The following is an 18,755-nucleotide window of genomic DNA, read 5'->3' as shown; positions in this document are numbered from 1 at the left end:
TAGCTCAGAGTGGGTGGTCTCAGCAAATGGCAGCTGTTGCTGTTCAGGGTGTGGAGGTGTTAATAGGAGATGTCAGTATCAGTTTATTAGAAACAGACTCAGTAATGTGAAGATAAGAGGGGCAAATGCCTCAGTTGGGCTCTGGTTCCTAACAGGCAGAACCAGATCTGAAAGAAGAAAGGAGTGCAGCGAGGAAAGGATAGGGACAGGGTTAGTATGTGCTAAGTTTGCCATGAAGTGGAAATTTGTTAGGAGATGAAGCTTGAAGTGTATTCAAGTTAGTCTAAAGCTGAAATGAGGTAGAAGGGAATCATGGCAGTTCTCTTAAAAGAGTTGATTAAGTCAAAATAAGATGTTAACTGTTTTTGAAACATATGAAGAGAAGACTCAGTAAGCAGTTCAGGTGGTTTCTAGAGCATTTCCCCCCAATTTTAGAATGTGTACTCCAATTGTATGTTTATCTTATACAGAAGTGAAACAACATGGCTACTGTCATGTCTGAGTATTCAATATATTTTTTAATAAATAAATATGCACCAACATTTTAAAGAACTATGATTCTGAGGAGCCTTCAGAATGCAATGGCTCAGCAGTCCCCTTTTGATCAATAAATACTCCAGTGGAGGCATTTACAAGTATACATTATAGTTCTAATATTTTCTCCCCTCATCTTAAAGATTGGAGCATCTCACTTTGAAGACCACAGTTCTAGAAGGCTGTTCAAACAAGTCAGAATTCAAGGGAGGATGTAAAGAAGCCCACGAGTAGTGTGGCTTTGGAAATTGACAGTGACAAAAATAGGGTTCACCTGCGATGCTATAGGCGGGGATTCTTCTGCAAGGAGTATGATTGTTCTAGATCATCTCCGTACCGAGGATTCCTTCAGTTTCCTCACTTCTTGGGGCTTTGTGTGGCAAGTTTGAAACAAGGTATTATAAAGAGATGATGCAGACAAAATAGGGAAAAGATGCGGTGTGGGGGAGGGGATGCGGACAGCCCAACACTGGCAGTGACTGCCACGTTGAGAGGTGCTGATTTTGAAAACAGACAAGAGGTGGCCCCCATCCCCCTACTGCAGCTGCAGTCAGTACCTGCCTACTGCAGTGCCTTCAGGTGCTGTTACTGGACTGTTTTTACTCTCACAGGCTCTACTTTTTCCTATCATGCTTCTTCATGTTCTAGGTCTACGTAAATGGCATTCTGCCCTTTTAGTGACTGCAAAGGAATCGCCGCGCGGAGCAGGGTAAACGGCCTTTGATTGCTAAGGCGGAGTCTAAGCAACCCTTCACCCTAGCGGGCAAAATGTTTAAGGGCAAGCACCTGGGGGCAAACACCTGGGCGCGGGCGGTGGCCAGCGCAGCCGGGCGGCACAGACGGAGGCTGCCGGGGCCGGTGGCGCGCGGGGGCGTTGCGTTTCCCCCGCGCGAGCCCTTTAAGGCGGCGGCGCGGCGGAAGCGCGTGGCAGCGCGTGGCCGCACTGGGCGCCCTCGGCCGAGCTGCGTGGCCATGGACGTGGGCGCCGACGAGTTCGAGCAGAGCCTCCCGCTGCTGCAGGAGCTCGTCCTGGGCGCAGACTTCCTGGGTAAGGCGCCTGTATTGCGGGCCTCGTCGCCGGAGCCCCCTGGCCGGGCGAGCCTGCGGAGGATGTGGCTCGGGTGGGACAGGGCGGAGAGGGGAGGCCCAGCCGGGTGGTCGCCAGGCCGCAGGAGGCTCAAATAGGGCCCCTGAGCAGGACAGAGATTCCCTCTCGGGCCTGGGCGGTGGGAAGTTAAGCAGCAATTACACCCTTGCCCCCAGTGTGGTCCAGGTGGAACGGGGTGGCCTGGCTTGTCCTTGCTTTGTCTCCCTGTTTTCCCTTCTTGACCTCATCTGGCCTCTTGAGCACCAAGAAGGTGACCAGTACCTTTGCCACCTACAGCATTTACAGCATGAGGGAGGTGGTAGTGTTCTGTGCCCCGGGACTCTTGTCTTTTTTGCCTCCCTTGCAGGTCTGGATATAGAATTCACAGGCCTTCGTTCTAACCTGTCCAGGCCCCAGCAGATCAGGTAAAGCTCCAGCTGCCTTAGAGCTGTGCTGGAGGGGTGCTCTTCTGTGCCCTGCTGGGTGGCACCCCAGCCAGCCAGCACTGTTTCTCAGCAGGCCCTGTGTTGGCATTGGGCGGGCAGGGCAACATTTTGTGGGGAGGTTGAGGCCCTTGTCCACGAAACGCTGGCAGTGTTGCCTAGCTGTTGTAATAGGAAAGATGCAGCCCCTGGTAGAGAGGTGCCCATTCAGCGTGGAGTCGGTTCGGCTCTCATTGCCTGTGGACTGAGATGCCTGTTTTTCCGCAGTCTTTTTGACTTGCCGTCAGAGTGGTATCTAAAGACTCGTCAGAGTGTTCAGCAATTCACAATCTGTCAGATAGGTGAGTTTAATCTTCAGCTGTTTGAGTTACTGAAGGGGATATTTTTATTGTCTTTGTGTTTCCCACTGGTACAACAGCTTTGGCGCCTTTCTGAGATACTGGCTGTTTGCATGCTTGTTTGGTTTTTGACCGTGTTATTCCTACAAGACCTAATGCTTTGAAATAAGCAGAACCTTAGTTTCCATGCCGAAATCAACATTAAGGAACTTGTACTATCTTTCAGGAAAAATGTGTGTGTATGATTTTTGCTTAAAGAAAACATACAAAACAGGATCATACTATAAACACGTTCTGCATCTTTCCACTAATGGCATTTAGAGATCTTTCTGTGTCAGCTTATACAGATCTCTTGTTCATTTTTAACAATGGCATAGCATTCCAAAGTGATTGTATCTGTTGGCACCAACTCCTAATGATGCATATGGTGGGTACCATTTGTGTGTAATGGAACAAGGTTGCATTGATTGTCTTGGTATTTATATATGACTGTGCGCTTGTGGGCATGTATGTTTGGTATACTTATAGCAGGAGAGTGTATGTGCATTAAAGTGTTGATTTGTTGCCAAACTATTGCTCTTCCAACAACTTACACTAACAATGAATGTGCCTGTTTCCATCACTCACACTGGGTATTATCAATCTTAAATTTTTTTGCCCACTTGGGAGAGGAAAAATGACCTAAAATTGTCATCCTGATTTACGTTTTTAATACAAGATCAGCAAACGTTTTCTGTGATGGGCTAGACTAAATATTTTACGTTTTGCAGGCCATATGGTCTCTGTTACAACTACTCAATTCTGCTGTTAAGGGGGAAATCAGCTGCAGCTAATACACAAATGAATTAGCATGGCTGTATTCCAATAAAACCTTATCTACAAAAACAGGTCATGAGACATTTTACTGATTCTTTTGCTATGAATGATGAACACCTGTGTGTGTTTTGTTCTTTATCCTTGTCTTTTGCTACTTTTCTACTGTGATTGCTTTTCTTCACTCTTTGCCAAGTATGGGAAATGGCACTGGGGCACGTTTCTATTGTTCTGCCCCTGCTTCCAAGTCTTTTTCACTTTGTGGTCTTTTTAGCAACAGAGACATCTTAAAGCAATGAAACGGATAAATCTTCATAGTTTATAGTGTTTCCTTTGGTTAGTTTTAAAACTAAAAATGTCAACTTAACATTCCATGCTTGAGGTAACATTTATAATGATATTTTAGTCATCTCACTGTGAATTACAACTTGACAGTTCTCATGTTTTGAATCTATTCTTTTTTTTAAGAGATAATCTTAAAGCCTACACAGTATCTTTGGATGCATGTATTGCTAAAAATATTTTTCTGTAGTTAACTTCTGGTAGCTTTTCTTTGGTATTCATTCTCTCTACCATGATTCTTCTAGGATTGTCAGCGTTCTCCAGTATTGAAGGAGAGTCAAGCAAGTATGTATAAAAACCTTTGACAAAACACATGGTTCTTGCCCATTTATTTTCTCCACCTGCTCCACCTCCAGCTTCTGCTTCAGGCTCTGACCACTTTGGCCCTGGATGCTCCATGGCCTCTCCTGCTTCTTTGCCCCCCCCCCCCCCAATACTGGCTGGTCCTTCAGGTTTCTCAGGGCAGCACCATTCTTGGGGCCTTTTCTAGCACCTGTGTACCTTTGGGTGTCCTTTTACTCTTTTCCTTGTCTCTTATATCGCCTTCAGGATTGCAGTTAACACAGTGTTCTGATGAGGGTGGTGTAGCCCCCAGGCCCCAACAGACAGGGTGCTGAATGGCAGCCCCACTGGTCCCAGGTGGGGCAGGATCTCTGCTGTTCTTTTTTGGCCCTCAGTACCAGTCATAGTAATTGAAGCATAGCTGACATTCAAATGTGGTGGACCCTGAATGACTTGGGGTGTGAACTGCATGGGCCCACTCAGGTTTCTTTCACTAAATATGTACTATAGCACCACATGATCTGTGGTTGTTTGAGTCCCGGGATGTGAAAGAACTGGGATGTGGAGGACCCATGTATAGACACAGGGCCGACTGTAATTATACGTGGCTGTACTTCTCAAATGAAAGGAAGAGCCCACTCTGGGGCTGGCTCTGTGAGCCAGAGTTTTAAAAATGGTTCCACCTTTTTCTCCTTATTTTTTTTCCCCCTAGGTATGTAGCCCATTCGTGTAACTTCTTTCTCTTCCCTACAACGTTTGGGATTTTGGATTCAGAGTTCTCTTTCCAGGCTTCCAGCATTCAGTTTTTGAATCGGTATGGCTTCGACTATAACAAGGTATGGCTTCAGAGGAGAGGTGGGGAGGGAAAGGGTTTAAAGGCCATCTGGTCCACCTGGCCTCTGAGTCCACCTCCTCTTCCCCTTGCTGCCTGTGCGAAACCAGAGTTTCTTTCCACTCTGCTGCTGGCATGGAGGATGCCTCTGACTTACTTCCTTGTTTTAGTTTCTCAAAAAAGGAATCCCATATATGAACGAAGAACAGGAGAAGACAATAAAACACAGCATCCTAACTGGGAACTGGAGAGTTCGCAGGTAAGTCTGCTTCTCTGGGCGCTTTGTGGGTTTCTTTGTTGCTATTGTGTTTCTGGCTTTCCTGTGTGTAGACGTGTTGTGTCCAGAACATGGTGACCTTACACCGTCTCCTTTAGCTAGTGTGGCTTCCTTGGCCTGTGTTGAGCCAAACACAGTAGCCTGAAGTGCTGGTGATTCCATTCTTACACCTGAGACAAGAAATCTCCCTGCATAGAGTGTGATTTTAGTGTTTAAAATGATGGGGAAAAAGAACTGACTTTTTTAAGTTATTCAATTTTATTATAATTGGGTTTTTGGGGGGTTTTTTGGTTTTGTTTTTAAATGGAAGTACTGGGGATTGAACCCCAGAGTTCATTCCCTCCACCACTGAGCTATATCCCAGCCCCCTAAGAACTGACTTAGTTTGGCACTCAGAGAAGCAGGAACTCCGTCCCAGTGCTAAAGGGGGAAATGGCTCTGTTGGGCTCAACGTGAGATGCTGTGCTGGCCTTCCATGTGATCTTAGGGATTTTTCAGGTAAGTCTCAGGCAGCTTGACCGTGTGTCACATTCCTCGGCATGTTGCTCCATGTGCTTGACCCCGCTGTGTTCCCCAAGGGCAGGATCTCTGCCTTTTTCCTTTGGTCCCCGGTTCCAGTTGTCCTGCTTGACTCCCGGGCCTGCAGCGCTGGGGCCATGTGTGAGCCGCAGCCCTGTGTGCTGGAGGGAGCAGCCGCCCGGGCCCAGGCAGGCCCTGCTGACCACCAGTTGTGTGGTTTTCAACCAGGTGTTTATGCTCTTTGGGCTTCAGAGTCTGCCTTTATCATGAAGGGAGTTAAATCAGACAGTTTTAAACTCTAGAACATTACGATTATCTGGTCCAAATAATTATGTAATGTTGGAGTTTTAAAATTTTTGTTCGTGGTTTTATATAAAAATACAGCTTTTGTAAGGGAAAAACAAGTTGAAGTTTTAACCTTCTGTTATGTTCAAATATTGGAGAAAAGTCTTTCCCCTTCTCAACGTAACATCACTTCCTTCTGCTTCTAATGCAGGAGAAGACGTGCTTCCCAAAGCGCCTGCCTTTCCCTCATTTCACCAGGCAGTGCTTTTTCACCTCTGAAATCTGGATTGAGATTCAGGCCTGATAACGTTGCTTAGTGTTGGCTGGCTCCCAGCGCCTGTCCCTCCACTGGCCTGTCAGCGGCAGGAGATGGGCGTGCTCGTGTGGCCGGTGGGAGGGTAGAGGCCACGTGTTTGGTTTCCTGTTGCAGAATAAGACTCGGGAAAGAAGTGGTCTTTTTGGGCCCATTTCCTTGTTGAGATCTTGATGTTAAGACAGAAGGCCTCAGAAGCCCCTCCCACGTGAGCACTGTCCCCTCCCGCATCTCCACACTCACGTGCCCACTTCCAGTTCTCTGCACAAAGACCAGATCAAGGCGGTGATCGACGAGGTGACGCGCTGGCTGGACCTGGCTGAGGAAGGCGACTGGATGACCCTCCCTGATATTGCTGGTAGGCAGGAGGTGACTCCTGGCCTGGGAACCTTGGGACTGGTCGCTGTCACGCGCCGGGGGTCGGGGAGCATCCCTTCTCCTCCCGTGGGTCCGGGGCATTGGCTCAGCAGACGTGAGGTCCTTGTGCTTAGATCAAGCCCTGACCCCAGTTCAGAGGCTGAAGGATTTTCATCCCATTCTGAAATCTAAGGTTGAGGCGGCAAAGTTCCATCCAGAGCCATCCTTTTTATCCCAATCCTCAGTGCCCTGTGGATTCTTACTATATTTACTTTTGTTAATCTCTGAATTTTGCCCCCCAGTACAATGTGGAATCGCAATGAACATGCCCTAGATTTCCAGTTCTCAGCCCTGGTCTGTGGGCCTCAGGGGTCTCTGAGACTCTTTCCAAGGGGTTCACAAAATCATAACTTTAGTCAAAACATTAATCAGCTGTCACTCCCCATTGTCACCGTGCCATTTGCACTGATGGTCCTGAAGTGCTGGTGGGTACACTGGCTGGCACCTCGGCACAGTGAGGGCGGGAGCTTCAGACCACCTTGGTGGTCATGGTATTCTTTGTTACCACTTGTGGTTTAAAAAAAAAATTCCAATTTTGTTTAATCTTCTCTGTGAAATAGTCATTCTTAGTTTTATTAAATCTCAACCTTTGATTGACCATCTTTTAAAATAACGTGCAAAGAAATAAGCGCACGTGAAACATCACTGCTGCTTACCGGTTGGCTTGAGGAAAAGCACTTAGGTAAGTTTCTGTGTTGAAAGCTGAACTAGCTTTTTTTTTTCACCCCCTCATGGAATATAATTTTTACTTGAACTGTGGTTGGTCAGACTTGGTTGTATTCAGTCATTTTCTCAAGTGAAAAAGTAAGCCTTGTTGCTTCAAGGAGACTAACTCACAGTATTTGCTAGAGATGAAATCTGAGCTTTTAGTCAGAAACTGGAATTTTGGAATACTTGCGTCTGCCACCATAAGCTTGACAGCTTTATGAGTCTTCTCTAATGAGATCAGTGGCCGTGTGTACAAGTGTCTTTTGATGGTGTGTAACGTGTGAACACTGGGAAGACCCGTGTAACTCAGCAAACCAGTGTTTTTCAGATGACCGATGCTTGATGTTATAAAATCAAGGGCAAAAGTATAATGGGCTTATTTTTTAAACTTTGCAATTTTTAATTTCTTGTGTAGTTTTAATTTCTGACATGGTGGGTATCAAGAACGAGAACCCACACACAAAAAGGCTCTTTGGGGTCCTCGATTTCAGAGTGGCCCTGAGATCAGGGACTTTCAGAAAGCCGCCCTAGACCATGCCATGCCATCCTTGTTGCTCGGCCTCGTGGGCTTGGGTACACCTGAGAGCTGGCCTTCCACTTGACCAGCCATCTCTCAGCTGCTCTTCCTCTCGGGCTTTTCGGGGCATGGGCTGCCATCCCAGGGTCTGCGGGGGTCTGTGCAAGCCATGTGTTTCCCTGCTGCAGGCTTCCAAGCCTTCGAGGTCCAGCTTGTGCTGAGGAAGGCCCTCCCCGACATCTGGACGATGCTGAGAGAACACGGGGTGAGTTCTCACCTGGAGTGGGGCCACCTCGGTGGCTTCATCATTTCTCTGTTGTTCAGCCAGACCTGACCTCTGGGAAAGGCTTTTTTTCCCCTCTTCCTTTTGAGCTGCAGGACCACTTCTTTGGCCTCGTTCCCTGGAAGCCAGGATTCAAGGACCTTGTCTACTTTTCCTTTCAGGTGATAGTGAAGAAAGTGAGTAAACAGCATCGCTGGTATCTTGAGAACACCTCTTGTGATCGAGAGAGCTGTTGGAAGGAGAAGACTCTCCTCTCTGCAAGGGGTTTCTCTGTGTTTTTCCAGATGCTGGTGAAAGCCCAGAAGGCAGGAAAAAGATCTCTTTTCTCGGTCCTTAGCCATCTTTTGCATTTCTGGCTATAGATACTAACAGGCCCTTCAGTGGTAAACTAAGTTTCCTTAAGATGAGTGATTCCTTTTTGTTACCTGGCTTTGTGGATCTAACCTTGCTTTCACCAAATGATGATAGTAATATTTCATAGGGACAGTCTTTCCCCAAATCAATCTTCTTTGCTTCTTTCAGGCACGTGGGTATTTCAGTACTAACTGGCCTGAAGCTACCCGGGGGCTGCATGTATCTGCTTCACAGCTTGGATGCCCAGTGTGGCCCAGGCTTCAAGTCCCTCCGACTCGCTGCTTGCTTTTCTGGCATTTAAGCAGTCCAGCTCCCTTTCATGGGGGTGGAGTGCAGCTGGGGATGGAATGACCGTGTTGTCGGAGTGCAGTGGATTCTAATGCTACACCCTTTGCCAGAGACAGTGATTAGTCTACAGTGTCTGTTTTATTTTTAAAATTTCATTTCTCTCACCTGTCGATTTCCTCCAAGCAGCCCTTAGTGGGACATAATATGATGATGGATCTGCTGCATCTCCACGAGAAGTTCTTCAGGCCTCTCCCAGGTAGGGACACACCTGTCCTCCTCCTTCCTCGGAGCCTGTTACCATCCTCCTGGAACTGGGGGACGTCCTCAGGGAGAAAAACACTTGAATTAACATTCCTCCCCCCACCACTGAAGTTGTTCAGTCTCATTGTATAAAACTTAGCAAAATCAGAAATGTGCAAAGGAGACCAGCTACCTTTTAATCTCAGCTATAATCCTAACACTTTTGCTTTTCCTCTGTTGTGGCTTTTTACATATTTGACCACACTATTTGATTTTGCTTGGCTTTTTTTCACTTATCAGAAGTATTTATTTATGTCGTTAAGCTAGTATCATTTGAAAGGCCATGTTACTGTCTTACGGCTGTCCCAGTCTTCTCCGTGACTGATGCCATTTGACACAGCGGTGTGATGGAGCATTAAAACACATGCATTCAGAAGTCTTGCTTGAGCCCTGATTCCACCACCCCTTGTCGTGTGTGATCGTGAGCAAGTTACTGTGACGTACCTGTTCTGTTTCGTTGTCTGTAAAATGGGGGTAATGATAGTGTCGATATCAAAGTTGCTCTGGGATTAAATGAACTAAGGTACAGAGAACACCAATATAGATTGAAAGAGGGTTCTAGGAGAGATTCTCTAAGATGATAAAACACCTCAGTTTGAGCACACTGAGAGTATTGGGGGAGAATTAGGGGTAAAATTAACGATCACTCACTGAAAAACTAAACAAACAGATGAACAAAAACATTGCTGGAACAAAAACTGCCAGAGAGGAAGTCACTGGAGGAGGCCACTTGGCCCCTTGGCAAGTAATGGGCTGGTGCTGGCAATGAGGAGGGGCTGGCGGTGGAACAGGTAACGATCATCTTACCTCCTGGGAGTCAGCAGTTAGTGCCCCCAAAGCAGGAAGTCCCCTAGCAGCATCAGCATGTTATTTAGGGAGATGGGAATAAACACCAGAAGGAAAAACTGAAAAGTAGTTGCTTTGGGGGAATAGGAAAGGGGAGGACAATGAAAAGAGGGATAGTGGGGGGATTTTGGTTTGTCTTGCAATAAACCTCTTTAAACTACTTGCAGGTATAATTTTGGAGTGAGGGAGGTAATTGGGTTGTTTATTTTTTGATGGATATACTGGGAATTGAACCCAGGACCTCATGCATGCTCAGCACACACTACCACTGAGCCATACCCTCCCTTCTGTGCAGGTATAATTTTGATAAATATGCCAGTTAAAAGTTTAAAATTGTAAGTGCCCTGATAAATTTTTTTAACTTCTTGGATTTTCCTTTGAATAGTCATTTACAAATAATTTCACATCTGTTGGGATATTCACATTATCCAGTAACACCTCTTTCTCCTGTTTCCACTGGCTAGAACTTTGCAAACTGCATTAGCTCATGTTGGCAATAGACAGTATCCTGAAAAATGGAAAACCTTTTGGCTCTTGCTGTTTCAAATGGTGACGGCAGATTGGTATGAGATTTAGAAATCTTTCATGAGTAGGAGTAAGGATATTTTCAATTCCTATTGTTTTATTTGCTTTATTAGCCCAAGTTGGTGACAATCAGATTGGAGAATTTCTTCCCGCTTTTACCAACAAACTCACTTCTGACTATCTGGGTTTTTTCCTTCAGAAAGCTACGATGAATTCAAGCTGAACATCCACAATCTATTTCCTATTCTTATCGACACCAAGAATGTGACAAAGGACATCTGGAAGGTAAGCGTTGCTTCGGGGAAAGGAGAGCTTTGTCCCAGTGACACTTAGCTTTCTCGCTCTTTAAAAGTTTTTTCTTGAACCCCTTTCTTGTATTTTACAACCAGTATTGGTTTTCCTCTTCTGCTTTACCACTTCTGAGTCTTACTGGCTCACATGTGATTTTTTTCTTTCTCTTATTCGAGTTCCCACGTCTTTGTGTAACGTTCACGTGCTTATTTAGATGGACAACAGAACAGCTTGATCTCGAGCTTGGCACACACCTGGGGAGTATTTGCAACATGCTAGACGAGCTTCAGGTTTAGGGGGTGGAGTTCCCTCTTGGAAAAGTTTACTGAGCATTAGGGTCATGGGATTTCAACCTAGATGACGCACTCGAGTCACCTGGGAAGCTAAGTACTGAGACCTGGGCCCCACCCGCAGCTTCTCTGGTTTAGAGGGGCTGGTTCCGAAGCTGCCAGGTAACTTCCACTTTGCAGCGGGGGTTGTGCACTGCACGTGGAGCAGGGAAGCACCCAGCTGGTGTAATTGCTGCTTCAATGTTAAACTGAGAAACAGAGAAAGGGGAGGCTGATCAGTGTTTTCAGTAAAGTCTTAAGCTGATCAAAGCTAATCGTTCACTAAGGGAGCCACACAAATGGGCCTGGGTTACTTGGTGCGTCCTTGCCCAGAGGCACACTTCTTAGTGGGCCTCGTGTGCTTCTAGCCCTGGTTCTGTGGCCGCCTGTCTCCACCCAGCGGGGTCCTCAGCTGAAGCGGGGAGACACGGGGCCTGACGTGCGGGAACCAGCACGTGCTCCTTTCTGCACAGGACGAGGTGAATGCTGGGACTGGGGGACCTGGCAGGTCCTTTAGAGTGCCTACTGCCCTACATGTGTCCTTGGTCGCAGTCTGGTGCCTTGGGGTCCTGAGTTTCTCAAACCCCTTAAACACTTGTCTTTGAAGGAAGATGGTGCGAGGTGTGCTTGTGGCAGGTTTTTTGTAGGCTGGGTTGTCAGGTCCCTTATAGGAAACCTGAAGACACTATGTACCCTGACATCCAAGTTAAGGAATAAGAGTAGGTATGTATGAAGAGAGGGATTAGCACTTTCCAGGTGATTTTAATGGCCGTTTGGTAATACCTGAACAGACAATAAGAAAACCTACAAATGTCTTAGTCTAATTTGTCTTCCGTAATTATAGGAACTGAATTTCCCAAGGGTTTCAAGTCTTTCAGAGCTTCACGACATCCTGAACAGGTAAGGAAGCTGGTTGTCGGAGCTGCTATAGAGCAGGGGTTCCCCATCAGGACGACTTTGCTCCCCAGGTCACGTTTGGTGATGCTGAGATGTGCGTGGTGCTAAGCTCAGGGGTGCTAGTGAGTAGAGGCCAGGGTGCACAGGACAGGCCCCAACTCAAAGGATCTCCAGCCCAGAACGTCCCTGGTGCTGAGGCTGAGAAATCTTGCTCTAGAGGGGAGGGGGCCTGGAAAAATGCCTACAGCTATTTAGTTATATCGTGTTTTCTGTTGGCCAGGCTTTTATTTTCCTTTTGATCTGTTTCTGACTATTGGAGTGACAAGCTCCATGTTTTATTTTTCTCTTGCACCTTGTTGTTTCTCTTGGGCCTGCAGTCGGGCGAGGCATGGTGGACGTACTTGAGTGAATGAGTGACCTCCCTGGCCTTCCTGTAGGAAGAGCAGTCCCTGTTTATTTATTTATTTTTAAATTTTCAGGAGAGGTAATTAGGCTTTTGTTTTTTCAGCAGAGGTACCAGGAATTGAACCCAGGACCTCCCCTGTGCTAAGCACGTGCTCTGCCACTGAGCCATACCCTCCCCCGATCTTTCCTACTCACGGTAGCAGTTATTTCTAAAGTGAGAGCCTCCTCCGGCCCCTCATGCTTCCTCGTTTCCTTTCTCAGACGGCCCTCCTGGTCCTCATTTCTAAGAAATAAGTATGAGGCTAGAGGCAGGCATCTCCACCCGCCTCTCCTCCCGTCTAGACATTTCTGCAGCATTGTCATCTTTGCCACTGTCTCTCCCATCAGCCAGCGCACAGGACCGCCGCCATGTGCAGGGCCCAGGCAGGGCAGGCTGCGCTCCTTTGGCCTCCCTGCCCCGGACCCCACACCCTCCCTCCGCTCGGCAGCCCGCCCCACCTGCTGTGGCCTCAGCCGCCTCCTCTGTCGTTCCCTTCTGCGTCAGGTCTGTTCTTCTGACTTGGAGCTACGGAGCCCTGCGGCTCTCCACTCCTGCTACCTCCATCTTTGTTCTTCCCTTCTGTCTGGGGTGGTTGCCCAGTGCAAACTCGTCTCCTGTCTCAGCTGATGGGACGATGCACAGAAGGCACTTGGAACAGGCGTGGCAGGTGGTGGTGCTCAGGTGTCACCTTGTCTGGCACCGGACACCCTGGGCCCTGTCCTGTCTCACCTTCTGTAGTGTCCTCTCCTGGGTTTCTCTTCTCTTCTAGTGAGTTTTTAATCTTTTCCTTGCAGGCCCTTGTTCTTCCATGTGTCCCTTCCATCTTTCAGGGGTCCCTCCACAGCCCTCTTCTTGCTCATTGCCGTGTCCCTGGGTGACCAAATCCACCCCCTCGGCCTCTGCTGCCACCATTTCCGTGCCACTGGTGCCCAGACCTCGGCAGCCCCAGGCACCTCGTTCACTGACCCAGACACCACGTGGCCTCCAGGCACCTTCCGTGCCTGGAGGACTTCTTTTCCGTCCTTACGCTGCCAGGCACTATGTGTGCAGGTGTGAGAGCCTGGTTTTCAAGACACAGGCTCTGAATCCCAGCTTCCTGGGTTGCGTTCCCAGCTTGGCCGCTCACTAGCTCTGGGAGTGACCTGGTAAGAACTGCTTAATCCGTGTGCCTCGCATTTACCATCTGTGAAGTGAGGCAGTCATTGCACAAAACTCACAATGTAGCCTGAGGATTAAAGGGGCCCCGTGTGGGGCAGAACTCACGGCCGTGCTGGCACTTAGTCCACGCTTACGAAGCGTCACCTGCTGCGGCTGCTGCTGACGGTCCGCCTGATCCCAGTGGCTGCTGCATGGCATCGGCATGTGCCATTTGACAGATGAGAAAACAGGGCTCTGAGATGTTAAGCACATGGAGAGGCACTAGGAGATGTTGTTGGAAAACAAATGAAGGGAAGGCATCCCCACTGAGTGCCACCGCCATTCACCCGCGGGCCAGAGCCGAGACCCAGAAGGGGCCCCAGGGCTGGGCCACCTATATCTTCTAGTCAAGTCCTGTCAGTTTTAGTCCCTAAGTGTTCTTAAAATCTGTTCCTTCCTCTGCACCCCCAGCATCATTGACCGTGCTGAGGCCTCTATTTTTTTTTAATTCCAGTGATGATTCCAGTTACTTACGTTAACCTAAGAGGGAGAGGAAGAAGGGATTGTTCTCAATGAACGTTCTTTATTTTTCTAACAGTGACTTGAATCCCACGAAGGATTCTGGGCCAGTGATTATTCACGCAAGCAAATGTGAGAAATACGGTGCGTCCCCGCAAACCTGCCCCTCCGCGGCTGGCGCGGCACTGAGCGGCCGGGGCTCAGGCCGGGTCTCCACGCGGCCGGCGTGGGCAGTGGTGGGGGCTTCGTTTCCTGAGCCATGTTCCGTAGAACCCCCTCCCTCCAAAGGAGCCATTCTGGAAGGCGTTGGAGGGCCTGGGGGCCGCCAGCTCCCCTCCGACGTGGTGGTTAGTCTGCCGGGAAGCTGTCTGCTTACCCCTCCCGTGGGTGCTCTTGGCGCCGTGGGGAGGACCCTGGCGAGGATGGCGCCGGCGTCTGAGGAGGGTGCGCGCCTCTGGAGGAGCAGCAGGGGCTGCTTGTGTGCGCACAGCTGGCGCGGGTGTGGAACTGGGGCGGGTGTGGCAGGGGAGGCTCCTTTCCCAGGCTGTGTGCTCACTGCTGCTTGACTGTCTCTCCTGCTTCCGGAAAACACTCCAGTTGAGACAAAGTACCCCCATGAAGCAGCGTACGATGCCTTCCTCTGCGGATCAGGTGAGAGTTGCTGTCCTAAAGAGAGACTCATGCCCCCCCACCTCCCAGCCCCTCCGTTTACTTCCAGGCGGGTTGCACATGTGGAAATAAAGCCTGAGTTTGCATGTTTTGATGAGGCGATCAGGTTGAGCCTTGATTGTCTGTTACATTTCTAGCTTTTTTTTTTCCAGTTTTCTTGAGGGTGGCACACCTGCTTCTCTGGAGAGTGCACGGGTGAGTGGTCCTTTCTTCCTGTGCCCTGATCAGTGGCAGGACTTGGTGAGCCCCCAGACCCGGGCTCCCGAAGGGGATGGATGCGGATGTTGCTGTGTAAGGACACACTTAGGGGAAGCGGTCTTCCTCCGTAGGCTGCCTTTCTCGCCGCCCCGGCCTTCCCCACCGGGGCTGGTCCTGGAACCCTAGTCTCTTGGCCATGGGAAAATGTTCTGCCAAACAGCGAGGCAGAAGGGTCAGGCTCAGGTTCCATCACCTGCTTCAGTGCTCCCAGCAAGGTGTGCTTGCTGTGTCTGTCACTCTCCTGTTTTCTTGTGTCGTGTAAATCACAGTGAGGGAGGACAGAGTGTTCAGGTTAACAAGTGATCCCTCCCTGGGGTCCACACAGTCAGGCTGGGGAGAAGCAGTGACTTGGAATGAGGCACACGGGAGAGATTCTCAAAACTCCCAGGTGGAATCTTAAATGCATTTGCTCGTGGCAGCATCACCCCAGGTGCCTACAGTGCTGGGCTTAGAGGAACCAGCTCCACACTTGAGCTACGTGTCCCTGTGGCACCGCTCTTGCCGCATACATTTGGTAAACAGGATTTAGCAGGCTGGGTGAAGGAGCTAATCAAAATTGAGTTCTTTGGGGCTGACTTGGAAACATTTTTAGACTGTACCCTGTTAAATTGGGTACTGCTCATACGTGTCCATTTTGGGAAAGGGTGTTATGTGTAGAAATAGCCGACGACACATTGACTTGGGGCTTATAGCTTAAGAACATCTCTGCCCCGTCCTCCCTTTCCCTGTGCTCTGACCGGGCGGTCCGCACGTGCTGGACAGAGCCCCGGGGCCTGTCCGTGCCCTGGCACCAGGGCCTTGGGTCCTTAACTGCCTTTAACCCTCACAACCTAAGAACCCTCCCAGGTTTAGAGAAGTTCTGTAGCAGCCCAGAGCCAGGTGCCTTCTCCTGGGGCCCGTGCTCAGGGGTGTGGTGGTGTCTGGGGGGAGGCGGGGCTGCTGGTCCAACAAGGCTGTGGGGTGAGGGACGGCCATGTGGCATCAAGGGTGGTGTCCTGCTGGGTGAGAAAGCTTCTCTTCCTCTCAGCAGCATCCACCCGCTCGTTCTCTGAGCCTGTGGCTCGTGTCTGTCAACGGAGGGCTCTCTACCAAACTGCTGCCCATGGGTGGTGGCCCTGGAAGCTCTGCTCTGGCTCGGGCCATCGCGAAAGCTTGTGGAGATTGGTCATCTGGGGGGAGCGCACCGATATAAGCCCCCAAAGCTGTGAGGGAGGCTGGGAGGGTGGTCTCAGGCAGCGCCTGTCCCTGGACCTGAGCTGTGCTGGGGCTCGTGCACGGCCGCCCGTGTGCCTGAGCACCGGGGGGTGTTCTCTGCCCACGTAGCTCTGTGCCCATGCCCGAGCCCTCCTTCCCTCTCTACCTCGATGTGCTGGCGCCCTATGTGAACCAGGTGAATCTTATCCGAGCCGGGGTCCCCAAGATCGTAAGTAGACTTCTTTTTGCTTTTTCCTTCATTCAGAGGCTGGTGCTGGGATGCAGCCGGGTTTTCTGGGGTGTCTTAGATGGGTTGTGATGACAGCCAAACTCAGAGTCAAAGAGGGGCTCATGCCCTGCTAAGCTTGTTGTGTTTTCCTGCCAGAATCAATGTGAACTTGCTTCTTAACCCCTTCTCTCCTCTGCCTCCCTCCCGCCCCGCTACCAACTCCAACAGAGCCTCTCCTAGTCTCTCAGGATTTTCAAACTGGGTAGGTGGTCAGTGGGAACTGGGGAAAATCTCCGTCTTCTGTCTTCTAGACAGAAGATCGCTCTCTGTCTTCTAGAATTTTTCTGGTCCAGATTATCCCAGCATCCGACCTCCCATCCTCATCCTGAGTGTCAGGAGCTGGCGTGGGGTCAGCGAGCAGCAAGTCTACCGCGAGTTTCAGAATCTCTGCAAATTCGACGTCAGGAGACTGACACGGAGCCAGTTCCTGCTCCTGACCAACAAGTTTAAGGAGTAGGTGCCGAGGTTCTGGGCTGCCCCTCCCGCCCGCGGCCGCCCGCCTCTGCCTGCGGCCATGCCAAGCAGGCCCGGCACCGCGCCTGACCCAGCCCCTGTGTTGGCAGTGCTCGGAGCGTCCTGAAGGAGTACAGGGGCCACCCGACCCTGCGCGTCTCCCTGTACCGGTACTGGAGACATTCCCCGAACATCAACTGCTTGTTACAGTAAGTGGCCGGGCTGAGGCGGCTTTGGACTGTCCAGTGGGTCAAGCACGTTCACCAGCTGGTGTGGTTGTAAAGAGGTCGCTGACGAGTGCAGGGACCTGCAGGTGACGCGGTAACGTTCAGCGCGTGCACGCAGAGCATCTGCTGGATGGGCCTGTCCTGGGCCCAGGGCTTCGGCAGTGACAAAGACCAAGCCCGGTCCTCGTGGAGCTCGGGTCGTAGAGGGAGGTCACACGTGACAGACAGCTGAGCTGCCCGGTGTGCTAGGTGGTGGGGTCAGGAGGTGGAGCGGGGGTCTTGGGGGGTTGCTGTTCAAAGAAGGGAGGCGCCTGGTATGTCGAGGTGACAGAGGAGCAAGGAGACGAGGACAGAGCACTAGGTGGATTCTAGTCAAGGAGAGGGTTGAAGGTGAGGACCTCGGAAGAGGCTGGATCATCAGAGGGTCTAAGCAGAGGATGACACGTCGCTCTGTCTGTGTGCTGGGACACTGGAGGACACAGGGCAGGGGGACTTCAGGAAGCTGGGCCACTGCTCACATGGTCAGTCGTGGCTTGGACTGCTTGGTGGCCGTGTAGGGGAGTGGGGGTGGTGAGAGCGGAATCAGACAGGACCAGGGTCAAGTTTAAATCCAGCATCTTTGGCCTGAGCAACTGGAAAGACAGAGTTGCTATTCACTGAGCTCTGAAGGATGTGGGCTTTCCGTTAGGAGCCGTGTCTGCCGAAATTGCATTGTTGAAGAAAACTTGGCTGCTGGGCAATCCTTTCTCCTCTCACCCTCCAACGTAAATCACTAGGAAAGATGACCTCAAGGGGCAATGTGTGCTGTTGGCGCTGGGAGAAAAGAACACCAGGGGCAACTAAGTTGGGGAGGAAGTGGGGCGAGGCCTTGTCAGCTCAGACCCGCCTGGCTCGCACGCGGGGCCAGCCCACGCCATCCGGGCCGCTGACCGCTGTCCTTGTCTTGCAGAGTCTGTGGCGTGGTCACTACCTGGGCCCTTGTCGCCTTTCTCCTTGGAAGACCTCACTCCTGAGTACAGCAAGGCTGCCTGCAGCCCTGTCCCGTCTCCGCACGTCCCGGGGCGGCCGTCCTGGGTTTTGTTCATTTAAATCCTACCCTGCTTGCAGGTGGATCTGCATGGATGAGAAACTTTGTTACATTTTCTGATGTGAAATTCTGTAAAAACTATCAATGGTAAATCCTTCTTTTGTGGCGCAAATGTTTCTTTCTGTAAATGACTGGGGAGAAGTCACCACCTGTGGGAACTTAAGCTCATGTTCCAGAGTGTCTTCTGATCAGACCACCTGGATGGTGGAAGCCGGACACCAAGTGAACAGAAGGTGCCGTTGTCTATGGGAGAGGAGCTACCAGCCAACAGGCTGGCGGGGACTTAGGCCTGAGAAGTGTCCTAAGTTTAGTAAAGGGAGCGATGAAGCCAAGTGTCCATGAGCATGTGGTGAGCACCCATGTTTTGAATAAATATTATAAACCCTAAGCCATCAATATTCACTTTAGAAACAGTTACCTGTATCCCAGGTGTGGACCCAGAATCGAGGGATAATCAGGTTGTTTTGTTGCCTTGGTGTTGCTGTGCATGGCACTTGGCTTTGCCAGAAGCTCTTCTCTGTCGGGGGCTGAATTCAGCTGGGCTGTTTGCTCAGCCTTGAACTTCACTTAAGGATTCAGCAAAACCTTATTAAATTGCGTGTGGAAGTTTTTCTCTGTAAAAACAGATGTGTTAGTGGTGGCAGCCCTCCATTTGGG

The 18,755-nt window shown here is 50.1% G+C and overlaps 1 protein-coding gene across 1 annotated transcript; it reads left to right on the top strand.

The window, feature by feature from the left end:
* Positions 1–42: 42 nt before the first annotated feature.
* PNLDC1 (PARN like ribonuclease domain containing exonuclease 1) lies at positions 43–18,486 on the top strand. Its single transcript, XM_074368054.1, has 19 exons — positions 43–1,582; positions 1,989–2,046; positions 2,332–2,405; positions 3,803–3,842; positions 4,552–4,675; positions 4,842–4,930; positions 6,323–6,423; positions 7,896–7,972; positions 8,152–8,295; positions 8,819–8,888; positions 10,503–10,588; positions 11,768–11,823; positions 14,001–14,065; positions 14,519–14,572; positions 14,743–14,785; positions 16,172–16,271; positions 16,609–16,784; positions 16,895–16,993; positions 17,961–18,486. Exons 1-19 carry the CDS (start codon positions 1,303–1,305, stop codon positions 18,022–18,024), a joined length of 1,800 nt encoding a protein of 599 aa, XP_074224155.1. The 5' UTR covers positions 43–1,302; the 3' UTR covers positions 18,025–18,486.
* Positions 18,487–18,755: the final 269 nt, after the last annotated feature.

The sequence above is a fragment of the Camelus bactrianus genome, chromosome 8, assembly GCF_048773025.1.
Source record: "Camelus bactrianus isolate YW-2024 breed Bactrian camel chromosome 8, ASM4877302v1, whole genome shotgun sequence".
In the NCBI taxonomy this organism is placed as follows: Eukaryota; Metazoa; Chordata; class Mammalia; order Artiodactyla; family Camelidae; genus Camelus; species Camelus bactrianus.
The sequence above is the reverse complement of the archived record's forward strand: the minus strand, read 5'-3'. Positions and strand labels throughout refer to the sequence as shown.